This window comes from Peromyscus leucopus, chromosome 8b, assembly GCF_004664715.2.
Source record: "Peromyscus leucopus breed LL Stock chromosome 8b, UCI_PerLeu_2.1, whole genome shotgun sequence".
NCBI lineage: Eukaryota > Metazoa > Chordata > Mammalia > Rodentia > Cricetidae > Peromyscus > Peromyscus leucopus.
In genome coordinates this window covers 96,633,333-96,644,119 of record NC_051086.1, presented here as the reverse complement: position 1 = coordinate 96,644,119, position 10,787 = coordinate 96,633,333, and the positions used below count along the sequence as shown (strand labels likewise).

At 49.8% G+C, this 10,787-nt stretch overlaps 1 protein-coding gene across 2 annotated transcripts; it reads left to right on the top strand.

Moving 5' to 3' along the window:
• Positions 1 to 406: 406 nt before the first annotated feature.
• LOC114692978 (gastric inhibitory polypeptide) lies at positions 407 to 10,503 on the top strand. 2 transcript variants are annotated; one of them, XM_037201080.1, is made up of 6 exons: positions 407 to 529; positions 1,804 to 1,911; positions 5,257 to 5,403; positions 5,932 to 6,021; positions 7,298 to 7,399; positions 10,341 to 10,497. In XM_037201080.1, the coding sequence occupies exons 2-6, from the start codon at positions 1,826 to 1,828 to the stop codon at positions 10,348 to 10,350; spliced, it is 435 nt and encodes a 144-aa protein (XP_037056975.1). In that variant the 5' UTR covers positions 407 to 529; positions 1,804 to 1,825; the 3' UTR covers positions 10,351 to 10,497. The 2 variants fall into 2 exon arrangements, with proteins under 2 accessions (XP_037056975.1, XP_028724949.1); XM_028869116.2 differs by lacking the exon at positions 407 to 529 and adding an exon at positions 1,027 to 1,098 and having other exon boundaries at positions 10,341 to 10,503.
• The last annotated feature ends 284 nt before the right edge of the window (positions 10,504 to 10,787 follow it).

Sequence of the window (10,787 nt, the reverse complement as noted above, 5' to 3'; positions counted from 1 at the left end):
TCAGCCCTTACGAGGCGGAGGGAAGAAGACCAGAGGTTCAAGGACATCAGCTACTTATCAAATGAGACCAACGTGGGCTATGTGCCTAAAAAAAAAATCTTTGTGGAGGGAGTTAGATCTTTCTGGAGACTCCCATACATAATTGTGCCCTGTGATCCCATGTCGTCCTGTCCCCAAGTAGGAAACCATGTGACTGTAAACTCCAGGTTCACCAGAATTACTGGAGTTCTGAAGACACCCACCCCGGGTAGCATCATTCCTTCAATGTCTCTGTGATCAATTAATATCTGCTGTGGTGGGCAGCTGTTCTTGCTGTGACCTTGAAGCACCGCCCCTAGTGAGGCAGCAGCTAACGGCTGCATCTGCCTATGACCTTGAAGTACATGTCCCTTGGGCGTGGCCACTTGGGACCCTTAAGAACTGGGATGCGGCTCTCTCTTTGCTCCTTCGTGGTTTGGATGCTGAGACTGACCAGGCAGATCTCAGACTAGATCTGTGTGGGACCCTACGACAAATCTTCAGTGCTGTGGTGAGTTAACCCCTAATAAATCCCTTTGCTCATTAAATAGGCTCTGTGGATTTCTCGCATTCGTCCATATCTGGGACTCAGACTACCGTGGTCTCTTCTGTTCCCCCAGAAGTCACCTATGGCTTTGTGGGGATGCTCCCTCCATCAGAGAGTGCCACCTCAGTTGATCCTCACCCAGGTAACCCTTTCTACCCACAGCACCCATCAGGAAGTAGGGCAGAGAACAGTAGGCCCTGTGCCCAAAATAGAAGAGGGGAGGGGAAACGGGGTGCTCCAGCACCCCTGCCCACCGAGCACGGTCCAGATAGGGCTGGAGATACCCAAATGTTAATCACCTATTAGCACAGTCCAGGTGGAAAGGAAAATGTCATTAGGTGTTCAATGGGCGTCTCTGGGCAGGGGCAGTGGGCTTGAGTGCCCGAGATAAGAGGCTTTCAGCTAATCAGCCGCACTGCGGTGCCTGGATATAAAAAGGCTAAGAGAGGGGTCTTGAAGCAGGATCCTGAGAGCCAACAGGGAGGAGGAAGGGACCCTATCCTGCCCTCTGGAAGAGCTAGAAGAGCAGTGGGGTAAGAGAGAGCCTGGGATATTGGTGGGCTGGCCTGGGAGGAAGTGGGTCTCCTTGTCCGTACATGAATCCAGGAGACAGTTCAAAGGGCTTCCTAGGAAGACCAGATCTTGCAGCCTTGGGCTAGATCTGGCTTTCAGGGATCTGGAGGAAGGTTTCTTGCTCTGCTATCTCTCCAGAAGGCTGAAAGGGGTCCAGACCCCAGAAAAAGTTCAGAGGAAACTTTAGGAAGAACTTCTGAGTTGTGATAGTTAAGTTCAAGTGTTTGTGTGTGTGTGTGTGTGTGTGTGTGTGTGTGTGTGTACAGGATGGTTCTCTGTGTGGTTTTCATTTAGGGAAGGGATATGATGGCTGAGTAACAGCTTAGATGGAAGCGGGAAGGTAGGCTGCTGTGAACTTCGTTAGGGCTTTAAAGGGATAATCTTGCCAAATCCTATCCCTGTGATGTCTGGTAATGAGCCAAGAAGGGAGTTCCCACCACCTAGGCCTTTGCTACTTTCTTCCTAGACCTTCCATCCCACCCTACTCAGAATCCACAAAGCAGGATCAGCTCTGGGTCAAGGCCCCATGTCCCTTCCAATCACTTCATGTAACCCCACTTGTTCCTGGCCCCGCCCCAGCTCTCAGCACTCACCCAAGTCCCTGAATCAAGGGGTCTCTTAGATCCCGCCCCCCTCAGAGTGGTACCGGCCCTTTTTCTTTTCAGCTCAGGCACACAACCTAAGAAGATGGTGGCTGTGAAGACCTGCTCTCTGCTGCTGGTGCTCCTCTTCCTGGCGGTCGGGCTGGGAGAAAAAGAAGAGGTTCAGTTCAGGTGGGAGTGGGAGGAGGAGGGGGGCTGGAATATAAACTGGTCTGGGGCAGGGGCAGTGAGGAGGGGGGGGGGCTCCAGGCGGAGAGGAGGGAGGTTGAGGAGGAGAGCCAGTCCGCAGCCCGAGGAGCATGCAGCGAGGAGAGAACTGGAGAATTATTTATTAAGCGTTCCCGTTGCAGTGAGAAAGACGGTGGTTAGCTAGGTCTTTGGTGGCAGAGTCTGTAATGTTGGGTCTCCCTTGTAAAAACTAACGTCGTCGATGCCTGCATACATTCACTCAGCTCTCATAGGAGCTTCCTGTGCTCCAGACCCAGGTCAGTATACATGTGAACAAAGGTCCACTGATGGCTCCTGTCTTCAGTGAGCACACGGACCACGGCAGACACAGAAAAGAACCACATAAACATGTTACAGAGTACGGTGGACCAAAGCCGCGACAATGACAGGGTAGGGCTGAGTGTGGCAGCTCGCTCCTATAACTCCAGCCCTCGGCAGGCAGAGAGAGGCAGGGGGATTGGAAGTTTGAGGCTAGCCTGGGCTACATAACAAGACCAGAGTCTGGAGGGAGATAAAGAGAAAGAAAAGGAGGAGGAGAAAAAGGAGGAGGAGATGAGAGTGAGTATAGCCAGGGCTCTGATAGTGTGTTTGATGTCTGGGGCAGAGACTTGTCAAAGTAGTACTGGTTTTTCTCAGATGCAAGGACGATTCATGTACCATACAAAGTTGGCACGTGTAAAGTGTGAGGAAAAGCTGTCAGTAATAATTGCAAGGAGGGCAGATCTTGTGTCTGATAAGAAAAAGACTCAGGATGAGCAGTAGTGGTACATGACTTTAATCCTGGTACTCGGGAGGCAGAGGTAGGCAGATTTCTGAGTTTGAGGCCAGCCTGGTCTACAGAGTGAGTTCCAGGACAGCCAGGGCTACACAGAGAAACCCTGTCTCAACAATCAAACAAACAAACAAAACAAACAACAAAGTCCAGGAATAGTAGCACATATCTTTATTTCCTGTACTCTGGAGACAGAGGCAAGGGTGAGTTCCAGGTCAGCCAGGGATACAGAGTGAAACTGGTGGTTGTTCAAGACAGGGTCCTCTGTGTAGCCCTGGCTGTCCTAAGTCTCACTCTGTAGACCAGGCTGGCCTCAAACTGAGAGATCTGCCTGTCTCTGCCTCCCTAGTACTGGGATTAAAGGTGTACACCACCATGAGGTTAAGAGTGGTAAAACTCTTTTCTTTTTCTCTCTCTCTTTTTTTAAATTTTCATTCATGTGCATTGGTGTTTTGTCTGCATGTATGTCTGTGTGAGGGTGTCGGGTACCCTGGAGCTGGAGTTATAGACAGTTGTGAGCTGCCATGTGGGTGCTGAGAATTGACCCCTGGTCCTCTGGAAGAGCAGCCAGTGCTCTTAACTGCTGAGCCATCTCTCTAGCCCAAGAGTGGTACAACTCTTACCTGGCATGTGCAAGGTCCTGGTTCAGAGCACTGGTTGTTCTTCCAGAGGACCAGAGTTCAATTCCCAGTACCCCCATGGTAGCTCACAGTCTAACTCCCGTTCCAGGGGATCCAGCACTGCCACACAGATATACATGCAGGCAAAACACTAATGTACAAAACACCTTTAATCTCAAGCACTCGTGAGGCAGAGCCAGGCGGATCTCTGTGAGTTCAAGGCCAGCCTGGTCTACAGAGTGAGCTCCAGGACAGACTCCAAAGCTACACAGAGAAACCCTGTCTTGAAAAAACAAACAAACAAACAAACAAAAAGGAGCGGGGATACAAATAGTACCTGTCTCTTAGGGTAGTGATGGGATAATTTTATGTCCTAAAAGGCTGGGGATATGTAGACTGGGGATGTAGCTTGGTGGTAAGACACTTGCCTAGTGTGCACAAGGCGCTGGGTTCAATCCCCAGGACTGAAAAACCACAAACCAAGGCGCTCATACAGCCCTTGACTTGTAGTAAGTGCTTTCTGTGACCTCACCAAGTACTGTTACTGTTGGTGGTGTTGTATTGAAACAGGGTCCAAATATGTAGCCCAGGGTGCTTTAAAACGTTGGCCTCTGGGGCCAGTGAGATGGCTAAGAGGGTAAAGTCACTTGCTGTCCGAGGATGCAAGCCTAAAGACCTGAGTTCAATCCCCAGAAGGTACAAAAGGGTGCAAGGAGAAAAACAACTCCCCAGGGGCGTCCTCTGACCTCCACATGCGCTCTGTCACAGGAAACACCCCATAATAATAAAATGTAAACAACAAAACGTGAGGTCCTCCTGAGCGTTGAGATTACTAATTCGTTCATCTGTTCTTTCTTTCTTTAGGATGCAGTTTTTGGGAGTTGGTTCTTTCCTTCTATCGTGTGGGCCCTGGGGCTTGAACTCAGGTTGTCAGGCTTGGTAGCAAACCCCTTTATTTACCAAACAGTCTCACCAGCCCCTGAGTTCACTATTATTATTACTCAATATTGTATTTATCTTCATTTTTTTTTTTTGCATTGACATTTTGCCTGCGTGTATGTCTGTGTGAGGGGTCAGATCTTGGAGTTACAGACAGTTGTGAGCTGCCATGTGGGTGCTGGGAATTGAATCTGGGTCCTCTGGTAGAACAGTCGGTGCTCTTAACCACTGAGTCATCCAACCTTTTTGTTTGTTTTTTGTTTTTTCAAGACAGGGTTTCTCTGTGTAGTTCTGGCTGTCCAAGAACTTGCTCTGATCCACCTGCCTCTGCCTCCCAAGCTCTAGGATTAAAGGCATGCACCACCACCACCACCACCACCACCACCACCACCACCCAGCTCTCTTTCTTTCTTTCTCTCTTTCTTTCTCTCTTTCTTTCTTTCTTTCTTTCTTTCTTTCTTTCTTTCTTTCTTTCTTTCCTTCCTTCCTTCCTTCCTTCCTTCCTTCCTTCTTTCTTTCTCTCTCTCTTTCCTTCTTTCTTTCTGTATCTGTTTATTTGTTTGTTTGTTTATTTACTTTGAGACATGGTCTTTCTGTGGAGCTCTGGCTGTCCTGGAACTCACTGTGTAGACCAGGCTGGCCTTGAACTCATAGAGATCTATCTGCCTCTGCCTCTTGAGTGCTGACTATTATTATTATTATTTCATTTTTACTTTTATAGAGATGGTCTCTTGCTACACAACATAGGCTGGCTTTGAATTTTCAGTGATCCTCCGCCTCTACCTTCCAAGTACTGAGATTACAGCTCTCAGTACTTCCAAGTACTGAGATTACAGCTCTCACAACCAGCTGAGTTCACTTTGTTACTATGAACCAAAGGACTTAATCAAGCAATATGGTCTTCCCAACCTTTGTCCCTTCACTGGTATATCCTAGTTTCTATCTCTCACCTCTCAGATCCCGCAGTAAATTTGGTAGCCCCCGGCCTCGGGACCGGAGGTATGCAGAGGGGACTTTCATCAGCGATTACAGCATTGCCCTGGACAAGATCCGCCAACAAGACTTTGTGAACTGGCTGCTGGCCCAGAAGGGGAAGAAGAATGAGTAAGGGACTCCCTACCCCCTCCTGTCCCCATGCTGACTCTGCTGTGCTCACACCACCTCCTAGGAAACCATATGGGCTGTGAGGTGCTCAGCTCCACGGTCAGTGAGGATGAGGAAGTGGCCGGGGCCCTGCAATAGAGCAGTCTGGTGCAGGATGAGGTGTTCTCCCATCCTTTATTTCTAAGGGGAGGAGCCAGAGAAAAGCGTGGAAGCCCCGGGGGACCCCAGAGGTCTGGAGATGAAGGCAGGAGGAGCTGGGTTGCCTGTTTGCTGGTGGCTACTTTGGACTCTGGGAATAAACCACTACTGTGCCTCTCCCAACCTACGCCACATCTGGTGCGGCTGTCTTGTCAGTGGTGGAGGCGACTGACTACAAGCGGAGGTGGGGGTGGGGTGTTAGGCTGTAGAGTAGAGGAAGAGGCGCCATTGCTCCTGCTGGGTATTAAAGACCCCAGCGTCCCCCGGGGTGGGGGACCTTCAATGGTTCCCTCCAGCAGACTCACACCCCAATCCTCTTCATCTCACCAGCTGGAAACACAACCTCACCCAGAGAGACGCGCAAGCCGTGAAGCTGGCAGGACAATCTCAAAGAAACGAGGAGACCGAGGGACAGCAGAGGTGAGCCCACCACGAGGGGAATCAGGCTCCAGCCCACTGGCTTGGCTGTACCCTGTAGCAGTCTCTCTTTGGGCTGCCAACCAGCTCCCAAATCATGACACAGGACATAATATTAGTTAAGAATGCTCGGCCTTAGTTTAGGCTTGTCCCACTAGTTCTTATAACTTAACCTGTTTCTCTTTATCTACATTTTGCCTTGGGGGCTTTCATGCTCTATGTCCTACTCTGTGTCTGGCTACCTGGCGACTGGCTGTCTGGCTAGCTAGCTGGCTGTTTGGCCCCAGGCACCTCTTCCTCTTTCTCCCTCTTATTTTCTCCCTTTTCTCCTGAGACCAGCTATTGGCCATTGAGCTTTTTTTTTTTTTTTTTAAGATTTTTTTTTTAAGATGTGGTGTGGTTGCTGGGAATTGAACTCAGGACCTCTGGAAGAGCAGCCAGTGCTCTTAACCACTGAGCCATCTCTCCAGCCCCTGTTCAGCTTTTCATTAGACCAGTCAGGTGCCTTAGGCAGGCAAGGTGAAACAGCAACACATCTTTACATAATTAAATAAATACAGCATAAACAAATGTAATACCTTTATACAGTGAAGGTAACATTCCACAACAGCTTCCTCTCAGATTGCAGAGGAGGGCAGGGACCCCACAATAAGCACCCTCTTCTCTAAGAGCTCAAACAGGGCGGGGGGGGGGGGGAAGGCCTCAAAGAAGTGGAGTCCTGGAGGACCCCTGAGGGCTTTCTAAGATCTGTGACTGAATATATACATGGATTCACTGTATCAAGGAGGGCAGGGAATGAGGGACTTCAGGGTTGGCTTCTCCCTCCCAAACCTCAGGAAGACTGTTTGAGAGACCAGGGCATCCCCCCAAAGCCAGACCCCTGGAATCAGCCACCCACCCTGAAAGCGAGGCTTAGGGACGTTCTCTCTGGGGTCACTGGGACGCATTCTCAGACGCTTTCAGAGGTGAGTGGATAAGTTTACAGTACTGAAAAACTGTTTTGCCTGGACTGAGGATCCTGTAGTTCCTGGGTAAGCAGAACTAGGTGGGGCCCAGTACAAAAGAGGCAGGAGACCTGAGAGGAGATAGCCCAGAGACAAGCAGCTAGCTCTGTTGGCTCCTTAGCTCCTGGCACACGCTTGAATCCCAGCTCTCCAGGCAGAGGCAGCCCAACTCAGTTACATGGCAAGTTCTGGAATAGTCAGTCAGTCAGGGCTACAGAATGAGACCGTGTCCGAAAACAAATCACCCCGACTCCTGCCATCCGTCTCCCTTGCAGCTCCTCGCCCAAGAACTCCAGTGACGAAGATGTGCTGAGGGACGTGCTGTTTCCAGAGCTGCTGGCCTGGATGGTGGACCAGATAGAGCTCTGCCGGCTCAGGTGGGGAGCATGAGAGGTGTGGGGGCTGCAAGGTTGTTAGTTAGGAGTTTAGGCTTCCAGGTGACATACACTTTCAGATGTGTGTGTGTTTGGGTCTCACTGTCTGTGTGTATGTCTTGTTGGGAACTGAACCCAGGGCTTTGCAATTGCTGAACAAATGCTCTACCACTGAGCCACATCCCCTATCCTGCTTGGTTCTTTGCCTAGCTCAGGTCCAGAGCACCTTGTGTAGCCTAGGTTGGTCTCAAATTCATGATCCTCCTGTTTCCCCAGTACTGGAATTATAGCTGTGTGACATTGCATGCACTGTTATCCTTACACCTCATTCAGATCTTCGTCCTAATACACACTGGCAGAGTACTTCCTTACCCTTTAGAACCTCAGAGTAGTTTAAATCAGAGCTATAATGGGGGAACGGGGGAGTGTCTCACACCTGTCACCTAGCACTTGGCAAGAGGATCTTGGGAAGATTGTGTAGAAGCCTGCGTCTAGTCTACACTAGTGAGTTCTAAGACAGCCAGGGCTTCGTAGTGAGGACCTACCCCCAAAACTAACACTAAAACAACAAACTATAACAAAAAGAAAACCAGAGTCAGGCATGGTGGCTCAAACCTTTGATTCCAGCACTTGGGAAGTAGAGGCAGGAGGATGTCTGAGTTTGAAGCCACTCTGCTCTTCAGGGAGAGTTCCACAACAAGAAAGAAAAACCAAAAAAGTGATGTGTGACTTACTTATACAATCCCAGCACTCAAGAGACAGGGGCAGAAGGATCAGAAGTTCAAGGTCACTCTCCACTACTGACCTTATTTGAGGCAAGCCTGAGAGCTACAGACTGTCTCAAAACCAAACTGAACCAACCAAAGGACCAAACAAGAAAAGTCAAGGCCATGTAAGTCTTTCCATGGAAGGTGGTGTGGTACAACACTTGCCTAGCAGGTGAAAGGACCTGGGTTCTCTCCTTCATACTGAAGAAAAAAAGCTTATGGGATTGTGGCTAGGTTCAACTAAGATCAAGCAAGTGAGGTAGCCATCTGGAGGCACACACCTGTAATCTTCAAACTTGGCAGGCAAGCCAGGTGTTGGTGGTGCACTCCTTTAATCCCAGCACTCGGGAAGCAGAGGCAGGCGGATCTCAGTGAGTTCCAGGCCAGCCTGGTCTACAGAGCGAGTTCCAGTACAGTCAGGACTGTTACACAGAGAAACCTTGGAAACAAACAAGCAAACAAACAAACAAATACCCCCCCAACTTGTCAGGCAGAGGCAGATGGATCTCTGTGAGTTCAAGGGAGTTCTCTGCTAGCACTCCCATCCCCCAAAAAAGCTGGGGTTGGGGTGGGGAGGTGGAAGGAGAGGACTGAACCCTGCAGTGTGTTCTTGACCCTCTGTGGCATGCAGGCTCATGTGCACACACCATAAATCAACGTAATAAAACAGAGCAGAGAGGTCAAGCAAACGAAGAAAGAGGACAATGTATTTGAGAGCCAAGCAGTCTTGCCGCTACCCTTACTTCCAAGACATTCTCCTCAGCTTCCTCTGTCTGCCCCCTCCGTTCTCAGCTTGCCTTCCCTCCCGACCTTTGGGCTCTGGCACCTTCCGGGGGATAGGAACCCATGTTTATTGGTGCCATATTGCCCTGCTCCATAATCATGGTTCGTACCAATGGCCGTCAGCTAGGTTCTATTCCAGAGCGAGAGCCTCCATACACGGACCTCAAGGTGATAGAGGACCTTGATCCAACCCACCGAAACTAAAACACACCCAGACTTTAATAATGGGAGCTGGAGAGGGAGGGAGGGAGGGAGAGAGGGAGGGAGGGAGGGAGCAAGTCTGGGTGCCTTCCAGAGGGTAAAAGGGGAGGGAGGGCCGGGAAGAGACGGCTCCTCGGGTAAAGTGCCTTTGAGCAGACGTGAGGTCCTGAGTTAAGAGAAAGCCAGGACCACAGCAGGCCTTTAACCCCAGTGCTGGGGTGGATCCAGGCAGATCACTGGGGATGGCCAACTGGTCGAGCTGATCAGTGAGCTTGAGGTTCACGGAGAGAGCCTTCCTTAAAAAATAAGGTGGGAGCCGGGTGGTGGCAGTGCACACCTTTGATCCCAGAACTAGGAGGCAGAGGCAGGTGGATCTCTGTGAGTTCGAGACCAGCCTGGTCTACAGAGTGAGTTACAAGACAGCCAGAGAAAATAGCAAAACCTCATCTTCAAACAGTAAGGTGGACAGAGGCCTGAGAGATGGCTGAGTGGTTAAGCACTTGTTGTTCTTCCAGAGAACGTGTGTTCTGTTCCCAGCACCTACATGATGGTTAACAGCCATCCATTAACTCTAGTTCCAGATGATTCTCCTCCAGTCTCCACAGGCACTGTGTCCACATTGTGCACATACATACATGCAGGCTAAACACCCAAACACATAAAAGGAAATAAATCTTTTTTAAAAAATTAAGGTGGACAGCAACCTCTGGCCTGCACATATATGCACGTGCACACACATGCACAGACACATGGGTACACATGAACATGTGCACATACAACACACACACACAAACATGGAACGTGAGCAAGCCAGTGGAGATGAGAAATCTCTGAAGGAAGGTGAGGAACTGTCTCTGTACTTTTGTGAATGATTTTGAATGCTGATAAATCATTTCGAAAGGTCATTTGAAGCTGGGAGACGGTGTCAAATGCCTTTAATCTCAGCACTAAGTGGGTAGAGGCAAGTGGATCTCTTTGAATTCAGTGCGAATTCAGGCCGGCCTGCTCTACAAAGCGTGTTCTAGGACAGCCAGGACCACACAGAGGAACCCTGTCTCGAAAATACAAAACAAACCAAACAAAAGGTTATTTGCAGGTAGGCGTGGTTTATCTCTGCCTGGGTGCCAGGATAAGCTTGCTGAGCTGACTCTAAGTTGTAACCACCCCCTCTTTTCTTGCCTGCCCTCTTCCAGGTCTCAGTGACTGACCGAGCCCAGAGTGGACTCTGCCCTTCGCTTGCTCACCTCCTGCTTCCGCCCTGGTCCAAAGTCTCCGAGAGAACCAAACAATAAAGTCTTGAGCTGAAGTAAATCCTTGTGTCCACTGTGAAAACTCATTCAAATGTCAGCTGAGCACTCACCATGGCTGGGTGTGTCCTGGGTGTGTCCATGCCTCCCAAGGAGAAAGGACTCATCCAGTTATTCCTCTGCGCATCCTGTGATACAAGCGTACTGGAAACTCTATCCCATAGGCAGGAGGAATTCTGTCAGAATCACTGTGTAAGCAAACAGACTTTACAATGGCAGACCTTCATGCTAACCGAGCATGACGTTACAAGCCTGCAAAACCAGTGTTGGAGAGGGGAGGGTAGAGGATCTGGAGCCTACAGGAGCCTGACTGTCTTAACATCTCAAGAGCAA